This window comes from Wasmannia auropunctata, unplaced genomic scaffold (assembly GCF_000956235.1).
Source record: "Wasmannia auropunctata unplaced genomic scaffold, wasmannia.A_1.0 LD336053.1, whole genome shotgun sequence".
NCBI classification, from domain to species: Eukaryota; Metazoa; Arthropoda; class Insecta; order Hymenoptera; family Formicidae; genus Wasmannia; species Wasmannia auropunctata.
This window is the reverse complement of record NW_012026837.1, coordinates 4293964-4318199: the sequence shown is the minus strand read 5'-3', so window position 1 is coordinate 4318199 and position 24236 is coordinate 4293964. Positions and strand designations below refer to the sequence as shown.

The 24236-nt window shown below is 39.9% G+C and overlaps 1 protein-coding gene across 1 annotated transcript in view; it reads left to right on the top strand.

The window, feature by feature from the left end:
• LOC105451166 (sodium channel protein para) overlaps nt 1-21911 on the top strand; it is a 40997-nt gene extending 19086 nt beyond the window's left edge. The window contains exons 12-30 of the mRNA XM_011691447.1: nt 549-1001; nt 1352-1448; nt 1536-1604; nt 3939-4186; nt 4321-4494; nt 4590-4940; nt 5081-5315; nt 6739-6870; nt 7264-7396; nt 7480-7604; nt 7751-8016; nt 8102-8275; nt 11593-11715; nt 15307-15429; nt 15572-15766; nt 15851-16096; nt 18736-19006; nt 20430-20734; nt 21003-21911. Of these exons, the coding sequence (XP_011689749.1) occupies nt 549-1001; nt 1352-1448; nt 1536-1604; nt 3939-4186; nt 4321-4494; nt 4590-4940; nt 5081-5315; nt 6739-6870; nt 7264-7396; nt 7480-7604; nt 7751-8016; nt 8102-8275; nt 11593-11715; nt 15307-15429; nt 15572-15766; nt 15851-16096; nt 18736-19006; nt 20430-20734; nt 21003-21788 (4506 nt within the window). The 3' untranslated portion in view covers nt 21789-21911. The remainder of the gene's footprint in view (nt 1-548; nt 1002-1351; nt 1449-1535; nt 1605-3938; nt 4187-4320; nt 4495-4589; nt 4941-5080; nt 5316-6738; nt 6871-7263; nt 7397-7479; nt 7605-7750; nt 8017-8101; nt 8276-11592; nt 11716-15306; nt 15430-15571; nt 15767-15850; nt 16097-18735; nt 19007-20429; nt 20735-21002) is intronic.
• Nucleotides 21912-24236: the final 2325 nt, after the last annotated feature.

The window sequence follows — 24236 nt, the reverse complement described above, 5'->3', positions numbered from 1 at the left end:
TTTTTTTTTAATTTTTTCCAAGAGTGGACAAAAGATTATTATTCTTGGACAAATATGGACATATTGTGGACAATCTAATGCCATATAGATTTTGTCAAAATTCGCATTTAGGGGTGCCAACTTCACGCAGCTTTAAAGAACGGCTTGTTTAAAGAGTTACCTGTCGCATACTCGTCCTAATTTAAATAGATAAATCTTTGGCATCTTTAAAAACAATCTTCCGTAACGCTACTGTATATTCGGCCGATGAGAGCATGGCCAAAAATCTATTTCAAACGACACCAGTTAAAAAGCTTCACACATCACAGCTCATGACTCTTCAAACAATCCGTTAAGCGCATTGCGATAGGTCGCGATCGATTTTCCGCGGGAAATGTCACGATCGTCCTGAGGGAAACACCTCGTCGCCGTGAGGGACAGAGAGAGACGCCTTTCTCCGGCTGGCCCTCGGCTCGGCCGCCAGAAAAAAGGGCCGAGAACGGGGAGAGAGAGAAAGAGAGAGAGAGAGAGAGAAAAAAAAGCGGTGGTCCGCTTTGTTGTAATTTCAGGCGAGCCTGAGCCTACCCGGCTCACCGTTCAATCTGCGCCGCAGCAGCCGTGGCAGCCACCAGTTCACGATACGCAACGGCCGTGGCCGATGCTTCGTACCGCCGGGCGGCGACCGGAAGCCCCTCGTGCTGTCGACGTATTTGGACGCCCAGGAACACCTGCCCTACGCCGACGACTCGAACGCGGTCACGCCGATGTCCGAGGAGAACGGCACGATCGTGGTGCCGGTGTACTACGCGAATCTCGGCTCGCGTCACTCGTCCTACACCTCGCACGCCTCGCGGCTCTCCTACACATCCCACGGTGACCTGGCCTTCCCCGGCATCCGCGGCATCGACACCATCGGCAAGCAGCTCACCAAGCAGGAGCAGATCCTCAGGAATAGAAACAACAAACAGACGACACCGGCCAATGGCCACGTTACGGACACCAATCAGAAAACTTATCATTTCGTAAGTGATCTTTAAACTCGCAAATATGACAATCATGTAATACAAAATAGAGTTTGAAAGAAATTTCGATGGTCTAACTGAAGATAAGATACGTCGGAGTTTGCTAAACTGCGGAAATGTTAAATCTTTTAGCTTTGTGAAAAATACGTCCGTGTTTATACATAATTGTAGAGAATATATTTTTATCAATTACAATTTTTGTTGCGGACTGAGAATAGAATACACTCATCCAAACAATATTTTATAAAATCGCCACAAATGTCAATACCAAAATTAGATGTTTTACGTTCAGATTCGAACGCATAATATCTCCAAAAGAGCATTTGCAACTGAGTGTTTAACGTTTTCAGGAAACTTCCGATCTGGAAGATACCATGGGCAAGACCAAGCAACAAGACAATCCGTTTATCGAGCCGTCGCAGCAGCACACCGTGGTCGACATGAAGGGTGAGACTGAGAACTAGTTAGTGAATAACCTCCGGGGCTCTCCCAAGCAATCAAACTTACTCCGATCCTCTATCATTCCTTGCGCAGATGTAATGGTGCTGAACGACATAATCGAGCAAGCCGCCGGTCGCCAGAGCCAGACGCCGGAACAAGGAGGTAATGTCGCCGTCCCTTTCCGCACCCTTTTCGTCAAAGTTTCCTCGAAGTTTCTTCCTTCAGTTAAATTTCTGTCCTCTGTTAAAACCCCCTCTTCCCCCCCCCCTTTCCCCCTATCGCAAATGTATATATCTTGTTTATCGTGTGAGCATCCTGCCGTTCGATGTACATTGTTGGTTTTTTAAAATCTCTCGTCATATACTACTACTCCCTTGCGTTGGTATACTATTTTTGCTGGACATTTTTCTGGGCCACGCGCGCCTTGTACATACATAGTAGAACGAACAAGTTTCATTTTTTTTAATTTTCATCCCAGCCATTCGACGCAGCTAAAGATCACGCTCGTGTTCCTTATACATACCTTTGTTTTACGCATGGCGTGTAAACTGATGCGGTTCGCTATATATATGAATCGACACAACGTTTCTCAGCGATTATTAAAACGGAGAGCCAAGTATTTAAATGACGAATAATGTGTAAAACGCAGGATATTGTCTTTCTGTCTCTCTCTTTCTTTCTCTTTCTGAGCAGCGTGATGCGACGAGAAAAAAAAAGACACGATTGCGGCCCGCGGGCCCTTGAGGGCGGTTTGTGAAAGCATTTTTTGGGGAAACAGAGTTTGCTCGTTTCCTGCGATGTGACACAGATTACCACCTTCGCCGCAGCTGCACGATCCCGGTCGCTTCATGCTTCGATTTTTTTCAGATTACCTCAATCGTCGATAAACCGTAAATAACGCTCGGCAATATAAATAATATAAATAACTCAAAAATATAGCGGTTTCAAAATACTTCTTTGATTTTGTATTATTTTAATATTCAAATTAATATTTTTTATCAAGAAATATATAAATATGTATATTTCTTGATAAAAAAATATTTATTTCAAAATATTCAATAATATTAATTTTATAATATTTATTTCGTTTATTTCTTTATCTAATCTCTTTCTCTCCATGAATTAAAAAAATGATAAGAAAATTTATTTTAAAAATAATATTTTCGATATTTTTTTTTATTGTCTCATCGATGATTGAGAAATCTTATTTATCTTTGATTTTCGGTATGAAATTGCAGTGATTTTGGTTAAACTTTCGATATTTTTGCACCTGCATCACCACCGCGTTGAAGGGCACTATCGTGTTTTATCTCGGATGCACAATACGGCAAGATCAGCATATTTGAAAAATAGGAATGAGTATTTTTACCGGCGCGTTATTAGTCTCCGAAAAAAATATTTGATCACACCTACGATTTATAGGTTTCGAATTTTTGCACGTGAAGCTGATAAATCACTTTCGCTACATCGCGTCTGCAAATTTCGTTGACGTAAGCATTTCGCGCGGAAACAGAGAATATTTTCCTGAAGACCGCATAGACTCATCGCTTTGTTTCAGAAATGTACAGCCGTGCGTGATATTGTTTGTTAACTGTATTTAATTGTAAAGCGTTTGAGTTGAGGAGAGTTTCGCGTGATTATATGTTGGCGTTTGATTGTCATTAATTGCTTATATTACAGTCTAATTCTTTCGCCGCAGAAACATAATTATCTTTCAAAAGATAATTATCTTTTAAAATTATAAGTAAAATTTACATTTTCCAAGTTTAATATAATTGTGTTATAATTGTATAAATAATTTTTAACTGCTGAAGAAAAAGGGAACATTTAACGAAATTCACAATCTTTTATATGCAGGCGAAAGTATTAAAATAAAATTATCTCATTTTTTTTATGTGTGTGCAAAACGTAATAATTGTATGTTGAGTTCGCGCGCATGCTTTAATGTAATTATGTTACGTCGCATTGCACATTATTCGCGTCGCTAATATTGCACGATGATATTTATTTAAAAATTTTATCATTTTTCAGTTTTATATTAGCGCCTTGCGTGAAATTTGCATATCGTATGAAATACTAACCAACACTACCATTGTTTATTATATCAAACTAGTACAGTATTAATTTTTATAAATAAAATATTCATTAAAAAAAATCTTTTCTTCTCAATTTATGGAACTGCATAGTAATGTTAATGTAATAATGTGAGCATTAAAAAAGTAATTAACATTAAAAGAAATTTTACCTTTATATATTTTGCGGCTACAGTATTATGTACGTTTATCCAGATTTACGCGATTCGTTAATCGGTATGTGCGTGTGTGCCACTTTTAATTTTTCGCCACGCCTTCGGCTTGCATGTCTGCCTGCCTGTAAATATAATCTGTGATCTCGAAGAATGAGCCTGACCAAAGAAAAACCTCTTTCCCCAAAAAGAGTGGTGCCAGACAAAATTACTAACGCGCGTTACAGTTTCGACCTATTACTTTCCGACAGACGACGATGAAGAACCTACGTTCAAGGACAAGTTAGTGGCCGGAATGTTTCGTTGTATCGACATCTTTTGCGTCTGGGATTGCTGTTGGCTTTGGCTCGAGATTCAAAAGTACATCTCCCTGTTGGTCTTTGATCCATTCGTAGAGCTCTTTATCACACTCTGCATCGTCGTTAATACGCTGTTCATGGCACTGGATCACCACGACATGGACAAAGACATGGAAAGAGTTCTCAAATCTGGCAATTACGTGAGTACCGTCAAATATACGCAAATGTATATATAAAGTAATTATAGAAAAAAAATTTAATACATGCACGTTATACGACACATTAGGCCAAATTTAATAATTTACAATGTTGACGATCTAATCCAAAATTTTAGTTCTTCACGGCGACATTCGGCATCGAAGCAACTCTGAAGCTGATGGCGATGAGCCCAAAATATTATTTTCAAGAGGGCTGGAATATTTTCGATTTTATCATCGTCGCTCTTTCGCTTTTGGAGTTGGGTCTCGAAGGCGTGCAGGGTCTGTCGGTATTGCGATCCTTCAGATTGGTGAGTGTCGCTGTTTTTATTGCGCAATTTAATTTATTGATCGACAAGCAATTATTTTGATCGCGCGAGTTATCGAAAATGTGATTTCTTTTCAGTTGAGGGTGTTCAAGCTGGCTAAATCGTGGCCTACGTTGAATCTGCTGATTTCCATCATGGGCAGAACGGTGGGCGCGTTGGGTAATCTAACGTTCGTGCTGTGCATCATCATCTTCATCTTCGCCGTGATGGGTATGCAGCTCTTCGGCAAGAACTACGTCGATCACGTCGACTACTTCCCGGACGGTGATCTACCCAGATGGAACTTCACCGACTTCATGCACTCGTTTATGATCGTTTTCCGAGTACTGTGCGGAGAATGGATCGAGTCGATGTGGGATTGCATGCTGGTCGGTGACGTCTCCTGTATACCGTTCTTCTTGGCTACCGTTGTCATCGGTAACTTGGTCGTAAGTAACAAAGGCGGAATCTTTCCAGTAATAAGTTTGATGAGCGAAGCTCCTCATTTTACGACATATGCAAATTTTGCGCATATTAAATTATTCCGTTTTATTCAATCGATTAATCGCGGTCTATTTTCACAAAATAGGTCCTGAATCTCTTCTTAGCTCTGTTGCTCAGCAATTTCGGCTCGTCGAACCTGTCGGCCCCGACTGCGGACAACGACACGAACAAGATCGCGGAGGCGATCGATCGAATAGCCCGTTTCATTAAGTGGATCAAGAAAAACATCCTTAATTTCCTTAAGTTGATGCGAGCCAAGCTCACCAATCAGATATCCGATCAGGCGCCAGGTGAGGGACCGTCCAACAGTTGGAAAGAAGGTTTATATCCAATCAGATCGCTTGCTGTGTGCGCTGTGTAGTTCGTGGCACTGTCTTTCAGTTCTTGCTTTACACTACTTTCACACGTTTTGCTCTCTGGTGCCAGTCGGCGACCGATACAGTAGATTAAATAAAAATCACGCGCGATGACGAGCTATGAATTACATCGACGAACAGAGCGGACGAGAGATTTCGATCATATTCCTTTTGTTGGCCAAAATTACTTTTAAACAGCATTCGCTTATTTTATGTCATTTAAATTTTTTTTTCATTTATTAATTATAATTTGTTAATATATCGTTTTTGTAACAATGTTTGCTATCAATCATAAAAGCATATATACGTCGACTGGTACATTCGATTTATTATGCAGTTTTTTAAAATTTTTCTTGGTTCGCTATTATTATTATTATTTGTTTCGTTAAAATCGTCGTATAATGTATTGTATATAATGTAATTTTATTTAAGATTTAATACGAGCAACAATCGCTCTTTTCAAACTGATTTACGATCAGCCCGGTTCAAGTCTAATCACATTTTTGATTGAGTAATCTTCGAAGATTAGACATAATCAAACAGTTCGATGTGTTTAAAATGCACGGTGGGATTAAGCGCAAATTAAGTTTTATTTCGCTGATTAGCTGCCTGGCAGTTATACGTTGCTATGCATTTTACTTTGGGAACGCATTTTACTACGTAACTTCGATGGTGATGAAGTTCGTTCAAGATTACTATTAAGCAAGAGTAGACACGTACACATATGAGAAATCGCATGACGCGTGCTGCATTTCTGTCCACAGTCAAATGTTGTAACTTTTCCTGATATTCGGGGAAATTAATTTTTCGACCGTTTTTAAAATATGAAAATGGAAAGTTATAAACACTATTGTTCTTTAAATACAAACACATATATTCTTCTGTAAGAAATCTTTTTAAAAAATATTCACTAGCAATTTTTAAGTATCTTTCACATAGCTTTAAAACATGTATGTAGCAACTGGATCTTCGTTCCGATGAAGATTTATTTCAAAACCACTATTAGTAAAATTAATATCAAATGTGTTAATGCAGCAAGTATCATGCGTAAAGCATCTACATTGTAAATCGTTGACACACCGTCTCGAACCGGATCGGGTCACCGATACCGCTGGACATAAGTGACACCATATACGATTGCATGCGAACAACATGATCACGTTACTAATTTGATTTGATTTCTCAATTCGACACGTTGGGAATCGCGACGGAAAACAATCGCGCACGTGTGTGTATGCAATGGGCCTGTATATACGGCGAACGGATTTATATTATATTTTTTTATCTGTGTACAGCATCTTTCGTATAATTTTCAGCGCGTTCCGATTTGTTTTCCGATACGAATTTCCTAATAAGGGCGGGTTAGAGATTTTGTATGACTGTGCAGATGGAATTGATCGCGATGGGGACCTAGATCTTGCAGATGGAGAATTGGACGCGTATAGAGACAAGAAGAGCGCCAAAGAGCTTAATCAGCTTGAGGTTGCCATTGGTGACGGGATGGAATTTACTATTCATGGTAAGCGTATCGGAAACAAAGTAAAACTTCGTCAATGTGACAATAATAATTCCTCTCGTATTATATAATTATCGTCTTTAGCTGGCAGAGATATTGCATAATGTGTTAATATTGTTATATTATTAATATACTATAAAATATATTATATATAAAATAGTAATAAAAATAATTTGCATATAAAGTAATTTTTTAAACATTGTTGTAAAAGATGGTAAATTTTTTTTCATAATAATTAATTAAAGAATAAAAAGTTGAAAATTAAAAACCCATTATGCAAATCCTTTTTTTCTTAAAAACTTGCATCCTTTATTAATTGAATTCAAAAAAAATATATAAATGGTACTATATATTAATTTTATAGTTAATATATCGAATTTGATTCCCTTCCCAAAGGAGATCTGAAGAATAAACTGAAGAGGGGTAAGCTGTGCATGAACAATACGAAAGTTATCGCGAATTCAATAAACCATCACGATTATAGACTGGACAACGATTATATTAATCAGAACGAAGATGACACCATCAGGTTGGTTAGGTCTTTCATAAAATGCTCACGTACTGATAATATCGTTAAGAGCGTATGCCTTACCCCGAATATTCTTTTAACAGTAACAAATCGTATGGCAGTCACAAAAATCGCGCGTTTAAAGACGAGAGTCACAAAGGCAGTATGGATTCGTTAAACGGCGAGGAGAAGAAAGATGCGAGCAAAGAAGATTTGGAACAGGAGGAAGGTAAGGCGGTTTACCTAATTTTGTGTTTACCAAATTTTAATTATTTAAAAATTCGGAAAGAGAGATCGACACGAATCTGGCGATTAGAAGGAGACTTTTAACATCGAACGTGTTTCAATAACGATAGCTGAAACTTCTGTGTCTAGATTTAGAAGACGGTGAAGAGGGCGAAGAAGAGGAAAAACTCGACGTCGAGATAATACACGTGGATGAGGATCCCATTCAGTCGAATTACCCGGCCGATTGCTGTCCAGAAAACTGCTACAAGAAGTTTCCATTCCTGGCCGGCGACGACGACGCTCCGTTTTGGCAAGGCTGGGCGAATCTGAGATTCAAAACCTTCGGGCTGATCGAGAACAAATATTTCGAGACTGCCGTCATCACCATGATCCTTCTAAGTAGCTTGGCCTTGGTAAGATTGTTTCCCTATCTCTTCGCAAATCCAAGGTAATATATCGGGGAAGCGAATGAACGTGCGAAATACGGACGGCTTACAGGCTTTGGAGGACGTTCATCTTCAACAACGACCTATCCTGCAGGACGTACTGTATTACATGGACCGAATATTCACTGTGATCTTCTTCCTCGAGATGTTGATCAAGTGGCTGGCTCTAGGATTTAAGAAGTATTTCACGAACGCCTGGTGCTGGCTCGATTTTATCATCGTCATGGTAAGTACCTCTTTCTCTCTCTCTCTCTCTCCGATATCTTAACCCGATTATCAGAAATATTTGATTTTGTATAACGTGTGCAATTGAGTAGCTTCTCCCGTGATTATCGGAAAATGATGATTCGATGTGAATCCGTAATTTTCAATGAAGATTTGAAAACGCATAAAAGGAAAATCTCGATACGCCTAAAAGCCCGATTGCACACGTGACAATTCACGAGAGAGTCTTGTCGTTCTCAAATGACTTCACTGCACGCGGATCAATTATTCACCGTATTGCTTTCGCGTCGTTTGTACATTTAAGTACGTCGCTTCGAAGAATCGCAACACACGATACCGCAGTGCAGTCTTATCAGCAGCGTGTCATCTGATCTTAAAAACAAGTCGAAGTGTCATCCACGACTTGAGATCGCAGAAAAATATAACCATTCGTGCCTCGATAACAGAAATTTAAATACTTATGGATATAAAGATTAAGATATATTTAGTGATAAATAATTCGAGTATTTTAGATAGAACCGATAGAACATCAGAATCGACGCACGGATGATTTTTTTCCCGAACCTCTTTTACCGCGCGCAAAGATCTCTCTCGTTCTTACATTTTTATCTGCCCTCCCCCTTTCTTTTTCTTTCTCCTCTTTCAACCCTCGAAACAACTAATGCCGACGTGCGAAGCAATGTGGGAGCCGAGCGTCGAAGCTTCCGGTGGATTTCTCTTAATCGATCGCCATTATAAGTATTATTGTAAGAACTGACGCATATTATTGTCCCGTCTGATGAATATTTAATGAAACTAGCTATCACTCGTCAACTTGGGCGCTATCTGGGCCGGCGCAGCTGACATCCCGGCCTTCCGTTCCATGAGAACACTGAGGGCCTTGAGACCTTTACGAGCAGTCTCACGGTGGGAGGGCATGAGAGTAAGTCATCGGTCGGCGAGGACTTAAGCGAAACGATAAATGCAAAGAAAGCCTGTGGTTCGGCCTGTTATCGCAACGACGTTCGATGGATCGTACGCGGGGGCTAACGGATCGATCACGTTTATCACGACAGCACGTTTAATTAATTTGTCCGCCGCGCGGACCTCCGATTGACGAGGGACTGCCGGTTATGCATGAATTGTTCCTTTCTCTCTGTCTCTATATTTCTTCCTCTCAAAGTAGTGACGATGTCGCGATCGGGAACGAGCCGAGACGTGTCCAAGTCGTTTTACAGAATCGAAGATTTAAGCGTTGACTTCTGTCGATGGTGCAGCATTAATAAGGACAATTATTTATATTCCTGTTATCGCGAGATATTTCTATACTCGTGCACATGTACGTACGTCTACCAACAACGTCTCTTTACATAAATTGATTTTCACACAAATAAATTTATTTACATTTTTATAATTTTGTAAAAAATTACATTTTCCAAAAAATTCACTGGCTCTCCCTCCAATTTGCTAAAGATTTTCGCACGAAAGCAATTAATGTTGGGACCACGGGGTCAAAGTGAAAATCAGCGATCCCTTAAAACAAACTGGATCTATTTCGGCTCGATTCCGATCGATTGTGGATTAAGCGATTTAGATAGAGTACGATATCGATCCGTTGGACGCGGTACGAAGCTTCGGCTTTTGAAATATCCGTTGTGGGAACGAGGTGGAAAAAAAAAAGACGAAAATTTTTAAAGGGGCTAAGCGGGAAGAGCAGCTACGGAAGGGTAGCTTGCCTTATGGTGTATTATGGTGTACTTATGGTGTGCTTATACCGATGTGCAGAGATACACTGGCATCTCTACTTGGTGTCTGCACCTGGGGTCATTGTCGTATATTTACTAGCTAAAAGTCGCCTATGTACGCCTTTTCTAACAGTCTCGTGGTACCAATGATCGTTTGTGCAACGTACGAATATCTATATCATGATATATACATATATATATACATATATATTACATATAAATATGCTTTTTGTGTAGTGTAAAAACTTCCTCGTACGTATGTGTGTGTGGATGTGCCCGCGCGCGTGGGATGTTACGTGCAGCGTCTACGCGCGCAATATGTAATATGTTTATCGAGATCTTTCTTGATGCGCCGTGACGCTTCATCGCGAGTATATTTTTCCCTTTCGATTAGCGAAAAAAAAAAGATAATATGATAAGTGAGCAAATTTAATTTCTTTCCCATCTTAATTGCGGGATATAATCTTGATGTGAGTCAAACAAATGATGTATCTTTCACATTCGTGCGTATATAAATTAAATTGAGACTCGCGTGATGCGTCGCGATCGCAAGTATGACAAACCTTTTTCGTCTGTTTCAGGATGCAGCCGATAGTACTTGCTCGTATAACGATAATCCCTACCGTTTGTCGTTTCTATCTATCTCTGTTTCTGACTTGTGCGCGCGCGTGTGTGTGTGTCTATATATGAAATACATATGTATCTCTCCACGTACACATGTAAAAATAATATATATGCACATACACACAGTCATGTATATCTCCTGATTACTGTTAATTGCTATATGTGCCGTACCTGGAATCTATTGCCTCTATCTTCCTTGTTTATATAATTGTCGTATTATATTGTAATATTAATGTAATGTGTCCTCTGTTCTATGAGTATCGTTACGAAATCTTGCCTACGGCTCTCGAATCTAGTAAACCACTTCAATTTACATACGCAGTAAATAGATAATCTTTGCAATACGTCAACTATTAGATGTTCTATGATTTTCTTACGAAATATTTCGTAGTAATTTAAATAACATTATCAATAAAATTTGATTGTCAATGCCTTCTAAATGCGTACATTATTTAAATGCTAAATACAATTCTTGGGATTAATTTTTATATATAAATTTTGCAAAATCTCTAAGAGAATTTTCTCATTAAATATTGGGCGCGTGAATATCACGAAAACGAGACGTGCAAGAGAAAGTTGTCTCCTCAACGTGGTGTTAATTGACTGAGCGAACGATACGCTCTTCGTTTTTGTACGAACCCTCGAAAGTAATGATACTCATAGAAGAGTGGTACAATAATGTACATATGAGTATATACATATATATCTAGATAGAGAAATGTCGAGGCTCTCCACAGATCGACAGCCCCTCGAATTTCGTCTTTGTACAGATATCCAATTGTCTTAATCCGTCGTGGAGTCGAAGGAACGCAGTAATACGCCGATCTCGTCTGTCTTTGACTAAACCCTCCTCCCCTCTTTCCTCCTGGCCTACATCCCAACGTCCGTGAAATCGTCGGAATTGATCAAGTCTACCCCTCACACGTCTGTCTACCTGTCGCTGTGATTCGCTCTCGTTTCTCGCTCGCAGGTATCGCTCATTAACTTCGTAGCGTCGCTCTGTGGCGCTGGCGGGATTCAAGCCTTCAAAACAATGCGGACCCTAAGGGCCCTAAGGCCGCTCAGGGCGATGTCTAGAATGCAGGGGATGCGGGTATGTAGCCCACCGTCTCAGCAGACCTTGTCGCTTGCTCTACGTCCGCCGTGGAGAAAACGGCAGAGTCGATCCCCTCCCCCCAATGTTTGATTTCTTCAATGCCGGGGAGTATAACATATGTTCCTTAATCTTATGATCCCTCCGTCAATATTTTACATCAAGGGGACGCCAGGAAGAAAACGTATTTTTATACGAATATCTGCTTAATCGTCGTCGTAAATGAATTTTATTTTACTTGACATTTACTTAAAGTATAAGATATATTGCAAACTGTTGTGTTAGATAGAAAAGTTATTAAACATATGTTATGAAAAAGATATACTTTTTTTAGACAAAAAAAAATAATTGCAAAAAATATTTTTAAAAAGTTAATATAACTTTATTTATTTTAGATTGATACGCAAGTTTTGAAATAATCATTTACTTTATCATTTTTGCAAAAATTTAGAAATGTGTTACGTTTCGAGTACGAAGAAGAAAAGCTTATGACATATATTATTTTCTTGGAAGATATGCACAAAAAAGTTTGCTAATCAAATCTATGTAATTTTTTTTCTCGATAATGCGTCATCGCAGCTCATCAAACTCTCGCTTTTACTGAATTACTCTACTGTACCTATAATCATTTATAAATTATTATTATTATTATTACATTATATTACCATCATTTTTTATCTTTCAAACGATACGTATTACACTATCTGATAAAATTCTCGCACTAGAAATAATGATGCTCAGATTATATGGATTCAAAAATCATCATTTCCTTTTTCTTCCATGAAATTCGACTGATTATATGTTTATCAAGAGCCCGCATCGTTGTCACTTTAATGTGAATTGAAAGCCAAAAACCTACACTATTATTTCTTAATATATATAAACTAAATAGTTGATTGATTCTTTAAATATGTATATATTTTTAATTTTATTGAATGTGTTTTTTCGAACGTATATAATTTATACAGAATCGTGCGCGCGATAGTTTTATAAATTATTCATATAAAATGCAATTGCAAATATAATATAATAATACTCTTTATGGCCATCAAGGTATTATCAAGAATTTTTCTAGAATTTTCTTAACTGTTTATGTTAAAAAAAACTTTATATAAAAGAACTATTATAATTTAAAGACAGAACATCTGACATTCTTCGATACTGACTCTTGAAAAACTGCAAGAGATCGTCGATCTGGAATCGATGGAAACTCAATATTACATTCTCTTCCTGTTGCACGGGAACATGCTAAAAAAAAAAGACAATCGCGAATGCACGGCAGAGCTTAGAAATGCGAATGCGCGAAGCAGCGCGTAGATAATTCGTCCACAATCGATCAACACTACACTAATCGAAAGAGACATGCAAATATATAGAATACATAGAAACGCATACAGAGAACACGCGCTTATCTCATCTGTGGATTGTCATTGATACACGAGTTGTGCCCGTTCCATCTTCGCGGGAAAATGTCTATATACGTAAAATATTTTAGAACAGCACATTTAAACGTGACGATCGGAAATGGAGCATCGCGTGTATCTGACTTTGTAAATCACGAGCCTGATATAATAGTGCGCGTGTGACAGCGTTACAACGGTTGCGTTCTGGAAGCTCGACGTAGATACACAAAAATACTAGCCACACGAATCTCTATTCGTATCGCATTTAGAATCAAAAATCGAAATTTTTTGAAAATATATTCATTCGACAGCATTATTTCGGTCAGTATAACATTTGCGGTCGAATGTGCGATATACACATAATGAGATACTTTCCATTCATCTCTCTTGCAACGCGTAGTGAAGAAGGCTCGCCATTCCGTAATAATCGCGACGAATACGAATCTCCTCGCAAATACTCATACTTATATCACATACTCGCAACACAAGGTCGCTGAGACACTGGGTTGTAGTAATTACTGTCATGCCCACGCCCTGACACTTCTTCTATTTTACAGTAGCTCGCTCTGCAAACCGCTCCCCGGAGCGCTCAATATTTTATTTCTTGCGTTTTGCTTTTGCACGAGACCACGAAGGTAGCAGGATGCGTTTGTTTCTGAATTTTACAGGATTCGTATATTTCCCAGAATCCTCCGAATTCGTATATTCGTACATGCGTAAATAGAAATCTAAAAGATAAACAATTCGCCTTCTAATATATGCAAGGAAATTCTGGGAAACATATTAATCATGTGAATCGCGTAAATTATTTAGAATTCTAAGTTGCTCCTCTTTTTTTTCAAATATTATATACTGAATGTCCTGAGAGAGGAGAAAATGGCACTATTTTTTTTTGTTTTTAATAAGGCTAAATCGAATGGAAATTTTTTATCCAAAATATTTAGCGGTTATAGATCGTCCACCTTTCGCTATATAAATATCGTAGTAATTGTTCCTCAAGCGAAATTAAACAGATAAGGTCTTTTATATCGAATAATACATAAGTTGCAGAATTTGGCTTGGTTATTAATGTTTGATGTTTAAAGAGCCGCTTAATTAAACAACCGGTATAATTTAGAGTAAGGAAACACCCAGTAAATATTATGCCCATAATAAATGAGAGCCCGCGCTACTCGTATATACTTTTTTTTGTGGGATATTCTGTATATAAAATGCTTAGACGTAGTATTTGCAACTGGATTGCTTATAGTAGACGTGAAGACCGAATGCTTGCTTGCTTTCGTCAGCTTTTCGTTCGTGCTGCAACTTGCGCTTGTCTTACATGTTTGCTCTTGCCTGTGGCTATTTTCTTTTAGTACACCCGAATATGGAAGTTGTAGATATAAAATACACGATGCGCGTATCATCACGGATCCATGATCAATCAGAGTCACAATTACATTTAATCAATTATATTAACTGTATACTAACTTCCCGCTTAAATTACATACACACTAACGAAACTTGTGCCTAAATTATCGCTTGTATAATAACCCGTGCAATATTAAAATAAGAAAATCATTTAATAAGTTTTTATTTTTCTATCTAATTTATTATTCTAATATAATAAAATTTTTTGGTGTGTATGTAAATCAAGAACCGGAAAGTATATATTTCTCTACTCAAATTCTAATTTATTTGGCCGACATCTGCTTATAATGATCATTATATTTGAATTTTATCAATTGGCGCTACTTACTCAGAAGCGTGTAAAGTATCATATTATGCAAGGAATTAAGCTACTGCACAGAGGAACATATAAATAAATATTATTTATGATTAAATTTTTATTTTATTTTGCGATAATATTAAATTTCGAGCGAATATCATTCATAAGAAAGTTATGATACGTTTGTAATAAATTCATCGCGTTACTTAATAATATTTTATTTCAAAATTATCAATATTTTTAAAGATTATAAATCTGTTTAGAAGAAACTTATTACGTTTTTTAAAAAATAGGGATAGTTATATCTGATTTATTTTTGTGGGATAAATAAATTTCGCGTTTTTGGTCTTAACACGAGAGCACATTACGCGTGTAACGCGTGACACAATCGCATATATAAACGCATAGATGCAGAAATTCTTAGTGAAATGTCTGATATTGAGTCCGATATCGCGCCTAACCAAATTTCGTCTCTCATAGGTAGTCGTTAATGCCTTGGTCCAAGCCATTCCATCCATCTTCAACGTGTTGCTGGTATGCCTTATTTTCTGGCTTATATTCGCTATCATGGGGGTGCAGCTGTTCGCTGGCAAATATTATAAGGTGACTATATTTCTATATATATACGAATAGAAGTCGATAATTACTTCTCAGATAAGTGATATTTATTATTTTAAATAATTCGCGATTTGTTCGAGAATTTAAAAAAAAAAAGTCGCGCTCTATAAATTCACTTTCGCTGCAGTGTGTCGACGCGAACAAGACGACGCTCAGCTACGAGATAATACCGGATCGTAACGCTTGCAACGCCGAGAATTACACGTGGGAAAATTCGCCGATGAATTTCGACCATGTCGGGAAAGCGTATCTGTGCCTATTCCAAGTGGCGACTTTCAAAGGATGGATCCAAATCATGAACGACGCGATCGACTCTAGAGACGTGAGTATATAATCTTACAATTTCGACTCCTTTTTTTTTATCAATATATACATCGTTATAACACGTGGCTCAAATCGTTTACAGATCGATAAGCAACCGATTCGCGAAACGAACATTTACATGTATCTCTACTTCGTGTTTTTCATTATATTTGGATCGTTTTTTACCCTCAATCTGTTTATCGGAGTGATCATCGACAATTTTAACGAACAAAAGAAGAAAGCTGGCGGATCCCTCGAGATGTTCATGACGGAAGATCAGAAGAAATATTACAATGCCATGAAGAAAATGGGCAATAAGAAGCCTCTAAAAGCCATTCCTCGACCGAGGGTAAGTTTACACGAATAATAAAAGATATTTTCAGCACTCACCGATACGATTCGTAGCAGTGGAGTTGTAGTACACAGAAGTTAAATCTGTAAAATACAAATATACCCAAATTACATAACGTTCAAAATAATAATGATTTCGCGCATCAAATTCGTTCGTTGATCAAACATTTAAGAAAAAAACATTAAACGCCGAAAAAAATGTTTTTAAATACAAACTTTTAAAAACTTAATAAAAAAAAAATCGAATTCGTAACTCTTCATAAAAATCCAAACAAATATTAGACACGTTAAAAATATTTTCATAAAAATGTATCTAATAATGTAATAAATGTCTCTTAAGATAAAATTATTTTCTAATATTACGAAACGACGCATGACAAATAAAATATCAAAATCATTCGAAATTAATCATAATTCAGCCGATTAATTTTGCAAAAGTAATAAATGATACATGAATTATTCACCTCAGGGTTGACTCCACCGTCGCCCGATGTCTCCCAAGCCTCCTCCTCCTCCTCCTCTCAGATTCTCCTTCCTTTCGACACACACACACTCGCGAAAATCTTATTACGATCGCGTATACGCAACTATCATCACGACAATGGCGCGACACTTTACACGGCACTCCCGATTCCCGACGTTAATCGCGCGCGACGCGTACTTCGTTACGTACACTTACGGCAAGAACAACGCGAAAACAAAACGGGACAGCACGGGACTACGATTCGAGACGGCATCTTGCAAATTCACGTGAAGGCGAGTCCCACAATGCAAAGCGTATTCCGTTCCTGATTGTGCGCGGCCAACTTCAGACCGATGCTACCACGTCCCCCTAGTCCCCCCCCCCCAATTCTCGAGCCGCACTTTTCGCTCCTTGGATAACTGTAATAAATAACGCATGATCATTATACTTTAGGGCAATAACTTATTTCGCTTATGTATTATAGCGTAAACGGGCAAATTCACGACTTGAAAACGAATATTCGCGAAATGCTAATAATGCAAATGTCGGAAATATACATGTTGTTTGTCGATTGCTCGCGCGGCCGATTTCGATTGAATGAATCTTGCGAATGAATAATCGCGTTGCAATCGCCGATATGCAAATGACGAACATTTACTGATTATTCCGAACGTATCAATTTCGAAGTACACGTATACATAATCAATGTATTGTCCTTCCATTACTCGATTCGATATCTATCCGATTCGTGTTATCACTCGATACGCTTTCGCTCTGATGGACAAATTATAAACCAAAGCGGCGTAAAATTCAATGCACAATATACGGGCTCTATTTGACTCGGAAAAATTGTCAGAGAAATAATTATCTGCCACAATTAGTATATCACGGTGTGCGATACTTACGGTAATGCCCGCTTCGACAATGAACGTATGACGCGGAAGTATCATAACGCATATCCGCTTCGGTATACGAGAAGCCGTCGAATGGCCGGACGCGCGTTACGGAGCCGCTCAATCGGAGTGGAATTGGAGGATCGCGCGCGATTGATATCCGCGACGTATTTCTAGTGAATAATTACATCTCACGGAGCTTCGTACCCGCCGCGGTCGCGTTTCGGGAGGTTATAGTACACACGGCGTATACGCGGGCCCGCGGGGGACGCCGCGCCATCGCCTGCCTGCCTGCCTACTCGCCCGAGTGTCGGCGTGCGAATGCTAGAGCGCGGTGACCTTGTGTACGCACGTCGCGCGGCGCGCCGTTACGTCGTACGTAAACAAATCCGAAGGCCGCATGCTGACCGATCTGTTGACTGTACGAAAAACCCCTCGAATAATGTGCTGGAATATTATATAGAACGAAATATATTGCATATTGTATTCTTTTGTACGTTTCATACGTAACTTACGTTGCACACGTAGAATAAATTGTAACGTTATCGAAGCACGTTTATCAATTCGATTAATTCCGCACGACGAGAACATTTTTATGGAGCTTAATGGATCGCTACTTGAATCCTAATGCAATCATGTGTTGCAACTTGGTGTATATTATTTGATGCGAAATTTAATTCCGTGCCCGCGCGACACGGGACTGTGTTTAATTCTTTAGCTGAAAACTTCGAATGTTGATTTTAATTATATAATGTTTAAAAGAATTGCCACATTTAGATGAAAGATAACGTTTATTTTAATGAAAAAATATATTAACATATTTATTGTAAAACTTTATTCTAAATTTTTAAGTCCTGAAATAAGAGAAATTTTAACAATTCAAGAACACGAAATATCCTCGTAAAAATATAGTGTGACGTTTGATTTGTGTGCGACAGTTAAAATTACTCGTAATTAATTAATTCATCGACATGTAGCAATAATTGATTTTTGATCCTATATATAATATACAATAAATTCAATTAAATGTAAACAAACGCGTGCGACAAATAAAATCACTTGTGCTGTAAATATGAAATAATAGTGCGACTTTTATGCGCGAATCGTATTAATCAAATTTTATTTTTAAATCAATTGATTACTGTTTGATTTCGATATATAATATAATAAAGTATTAAGAAAATATTTTCTATTAAATTCGACAAGTTCACGTTATGTGATAAGGAAAAAAAAATAAGCCACGCATAAGTCGGCATAATAATCTTTTTCGATTGTTCACAGTGGCGGCCGCAGGCAATAGTGTTTGAAATAGTGACGGACAAAAAGTTCGATATGATAATCATGCTGTTCATCGGGCTGAACATGCTCACGATGACGTTGGACCATTATCAGCAGAGCAAAACGTTCAGCGACGTTCTGGACTATCTCAACATGATATTCATTGTGATATTCACCAGCGAGTGTCTCATGAAGATCTTCGCTCTTCGCTACCACTATTTCAAGGAGCCATGGAATCTCTTTGATTTTGTTGTTGTTATATTGTCAATATTAGGTAATGTAACGTAATGGTTGCTCCAGTCGTATGACCCGAGTGAAACGGAAGGAAAATATGAAAAAATGCCGGGCCTGTTAGCTTACCTTCTCTCGCTGCTCGATCTAAACAGAATAATATTATCTTCTTGCCACTACAGTACCTACTATACTACTCTTTAGACTAGTATCCTATCTCACGAGCGAGGACAGATCGGCATGCCACGCTGTCATGTTTCGCCTCTAGATTTTTTTTTTTTTTTAATGCACGCAGAATCTCTTTCTATCTCGATCAAGCGTACAGGCCTAACGTTTCGCTCGTGTCTCAACGACTGATGGATATCATTACGTTATGTAGCCTTACATTGATGTTGAATCTGTATCCCACCCGTGTGCCAATCCCGTCCCGTTCACCACCTTACTCGTATCCTACCAAACTGTGTTGTTGGTGTCCGGAGTCGAATTGCCGTGCTCTCAGCGTTACTTCGTATCTTAAATCGAGAATCGTGACAAAAGTATAATATGATGCAGAGTTAACATTATTAATATCGGAGAATTTTCAGATCAGAAATACAAATCAGAAATAATTATAACGACGCGTAACGCTTTGCACGAGCCACTCGACATTAATCAATGTTGCAACAAATCATTAATCGAAGTAAGATCGGGTGAGATCGGGTAAGATCGGGTCTGTATAAAATAGATTTTAGGATTTCGCTTACTACCAAAATATGTATATAATAGATCGATTTATAGACTATTTCTCTATTTCGAATGTTATCAGTAGATCAGAAATTTTTAACAAATTTAAAATCATCTTTCATAAGACACCGCATAATTTTAATTAGATTACGATAGAGAGAGCTTCCATATTTCGATATCAATTTTCATATACGCTTCCTATATAATTTTATGAGATTTCCAGCCAAAGTTCTAGTATCTAGTCCTTATATAGGACGCGCATGAATCTTTTAATAATCTATTATTTTCGATACAATATAATGCACACATTTTCTTGAAGCAAAAAACAGAGTGTCAAATATGAACGTTCGTATCTCGCGAAAAAAGTTATTTTTTATCGAATAGAAATACACGACTTTTTAATATTATTTTTCGTATGACATAAAAAACCTGCAAGAAAAATACAAAACAACTTTTATAGAAACGCACACTTAAAGCCCTATGTCTTTCTGAATCGCACTCTCTACTTCACTACTAACTACACTAGCTATAACAATAGCTACGTAAAATTAAACGATCCAAACGCATGATTCCTGAACCCGTTAGACTGACGATGCACGAGAATTTCATGAATTATGAATGAATTATATCATTTATGCGCCATAAGTGATATCACCGCACCCTCGCTTTGTCCTTGATGTTAATTCGAGCACGTTCAGTGATTCTCGAGTTCTGCTGAAATGTGAAATTTTCGTCCTCGACAGGTCTGGTGCTCAGCGACATTATTGAGAAATACTTCGTGTCGCCGACTTTGCTTCGTGTAGTGAGAGTGGCAAAAGTCGGTCGTGTGCTTCGACTCGTGAAAGGTGCCAAGGGTATCCGAACCCTTCTCTTTGCCCTGGCGATGTCGTTGCCAGCCCTCTTCAACATTTGCCTACTGCTGTTTTTGGTGATGTTTATCTTCGCGATATTCGGAATGTCTTTCTTCATGCACGTCAAAGACAAGAGCGGACTGGACGACGTGTACAATTTCAAGACATTCGGGCAGTCAATGATACTGCTGTTTCAGGTAACTATATTTACATCGAAATTTTAATTTTTTAAATAGAGATTTTATACATTCACTATCTTTATGTCATATAAAATATATTTCTCGACAGCTCTTTTTACAAAATCTTACGAATGATGAAAATCATTTATTATATACGTTGATATTAAAACGTTAAATGTTTGACACATGTATGTTTTAAAAACTTGAAGCAAGAATTTGTCTTTTTAAAGTATTTTACCAAAAATTCTATAAATATATTAACATTATTGTGATTATGTATTGGCAGATGTCAACCTCGGCCGGTTGGGACGGTGTTCTCGACGGCATAATAAACGAGGAGGATTGCCAGGAGCCGAACAACGAGATCGGCTACCCAGGCAACTGCGGATCCTCGACGATCGGGATCGCATACCTGCTCTCGTATCTCGTGATCAGCTTCCTGATCGTCATCAACATGTACATCGCCGTGATCCTCGAGAATTACTCGCAGGCCACCGAGGACGTGCAGGAGGGTCTCACGGACGACGACTACGACATGTACTACGAGATTTGGCAGCAGTTCGACCCGGACGGCACGCAATACATCAGATACGACCAGTTGTCGGACTTCTTGGACGTATTGGAGCCCCCGTTGCAGATACATAAGCCCAACAAATACAAGATCGTGTCGATGGATATCCCCATATGTAAGGGAGACCTTATGTTTTGCGTGGATATCCTCGATGCCCTCACCAAGGACTTTTTCGCACGGAAGGGCAATCCGATCGAAGAGACGGCCGATCTAGGCGAGGTCCAGGCCCGGCCCGACGAGGCCGGCTACGAGCCGGTCTCGTCCACCCTGTGGCGGCAGCGCGAGGAGTACTGCGCCCGTCTCATACAGAACGCCTGGCGGAAGCACAAGCAGCAGCGACTCGGCGGACCGAGCGAGGAGAGCGACGATCCGGACACCGATCTGTGCGTCCGGCAGACCAAGGTGCTCGTCGAGAGCGACGGCTACGTTACGAAGAACGGTCACCGCGTCGTCATACACAGCCGATCGCCGAGCGTCACTTCGAGAACCGCGGACGTCTGATCGCCAACGTCGTCGTCGCCGCCGCCGCCGCCGCTGCAGCAGCAGCAACAGCAACAACAACAGCAGCAGCTACCGTCGTCGCTATCGCCGCCACCGCCGCCGTCCGTGCGCCGCAAATCGCTCCTACACAGCAGCCGCAGCAGGAGCAGGAGCAGCAGTAGCAGCAGCAGCAGCAGCAGCAGCATCGTCGACGACGATGATCACTCACCCTTAGCCGCTCGCACTGCTCGCGCGGAGTAGTGGCCGGGCGGGCACCTCGCGTGTGCTCTCCATCGACAGCCTTATAGTTGTATAAATAACAATTCCTCCAACGAGTTGCCTTTAAATCGACTTTAAACGAGCCACGACCGTTGGGAGAAAAAGAAGAGAGAGAGAGAGAGAAAGAAAGAAAGAGAGATACGTTGTTAGTTAAATACGAGCGTCCGTACGAGGTACACAAAAGGAGACTGCGATGAGATCAGTCGGTTTCGAAGTCGGAAGTATGCCACTTCTCGCCGATTGCCGACCCCGGATATTTGCGGCTTTCGAAGATCGGATTACAATTGTCGTGCCGTCCGGATCGACAGGAGGGAGGCGCGAGAGCGCGCGATTTCGGGACACGAGAAGAAGAAAGGAAGAGGAGAGACCGAGAAGACGAAGAGAGGAACACCGGTGGAGGTCGAAGGCGTCGCGACGTTCTCTCCGCGAGCCGACTTCCCCACACCGTGACTCGCGAGGGCTGCAACGTCACGACGCCGGGGGGCGGGCAATCAATACCCCGAGATCTCGCGAGAGATTTCTTCGCCTCATGTTCCTCGTCGCACGACCGTTTTGCGAGAGCGTCGACGGCGATCCCGCGCGTCTTGGGCGGCGCGCGAGCGGATTAGGCTGCGCGACCTTTTGTCTACACCATCTTGTATCACGTTAGCTCAATCTCGCGAATCTCTATATCCGCCGTTTGGATTTTTTACACCGTTTTACAGCAGTAAACCCGTCTATTCGCCCCCGCGACGCCTCGGACGCCGCCGTCGAGCCTCGTCGCGGCGACATTCGTTCGTGAAGAAGGATATATATATATATATATATATAATCGTAGCGTGATATGTATAGCAATGAAGAGAAACGTAGGCGCGAAAAGCCGATAATGACGATAACGATAACGATGATGATGATGATACCGACGTACGATGATCACTTTCGATTAGCGATGAAGAAGACGAGCGAAAGAAAAAGTTCGCAGGCGCGGAAAGAGGACTCATTCTCTCGTGAAATGAAAATGTACGCGCGGGTAGTAGCTATAACTACATTCGCTCGGCTTGCATCTCTCGCGGAACGCGGTGCGCGAAACGCTTGATCGCGCCGCTCTTTGGTTCTACAACCCTCTCTCCCGCCCCTTCCGGTCGCCGTTTTTTCTCGCGCATCAGATACGCGAATGTGTACCTGTCGTTCCACGTGAACGCGAATGTGAACTATTCTTCCCCCCCCCCCCCTTCAAAAAGATGTCCGCTCTGTGAGACATCCCGTCAGAGATACTCTCCCCTCAGCGCCTCGCGCGAAACACATCCCGGAGTTAATATCGACTCACGTCCTCGACAACGAAGTCCCGCGTCTCTCTGCCGCGTTTTGGGCTTTTTTACGATCGCGTAATTTGCCGTGTGTGCGAGACCCTTTTTGCGTCCCCTCCGGTGGAGGGGAGGTCCATTGTACCGTCGCTCCTTTTTTCTTCTCTTCGGATTCTTCTCTCTCGCGGACTTTTATCTCGTATATCTATACTTGCCTGTCTGTGCCTCCGCTCTTTTGCCGCCCCTTCCCCCACATTTCTCTTTCAAACCCTTCCGCGTCGCGATCCTCTGTCGCTAATTAAACACAAAAGAGAAACGTGCGTATCGGCATTAAAAAAAAAATTATAATAATGAAGAAAAGAAGCGACGTCTTTCTAATGTTGCTCGACGAACGGCTGAAGGGGACGGAGAGGGGGGGGAGGCGCGATTCCGCAGATTCATCATCAGCTAGATATTTACACATTTGCAAAAACTTACACGCAGTCTTACACGACGTAGTATAAACGCGCTTCGGAATAAATGAATTAATACATTCTAGTGTATCGTTATTCGAATAATCGCAAATCGATCGCCGCGCGCGTAAACCCGTCTCTCATCGCAAATTCCGCGACAAAATCGAGGATACTTTAGAGTGTTGTAATTATATCATTATTATTATTATTATTGTAATTATTATACACACATATATATATATATAATATATATATATATATATATATATATATGTATATATATTGTGTATACGGTGCACAGTACCGGAGCTCGCGCGCGAATTTCGTTCGCCCGATTCGGCCGGCGGAGTTTTTAATTACAAAAGAGATACTTATACTGTTATGTAAAAATATAGTTTCGCTCTGAAATATATTGCTCTTTCAGTAGCGAGGGTGTTTCACTTCGAATTCTGAAG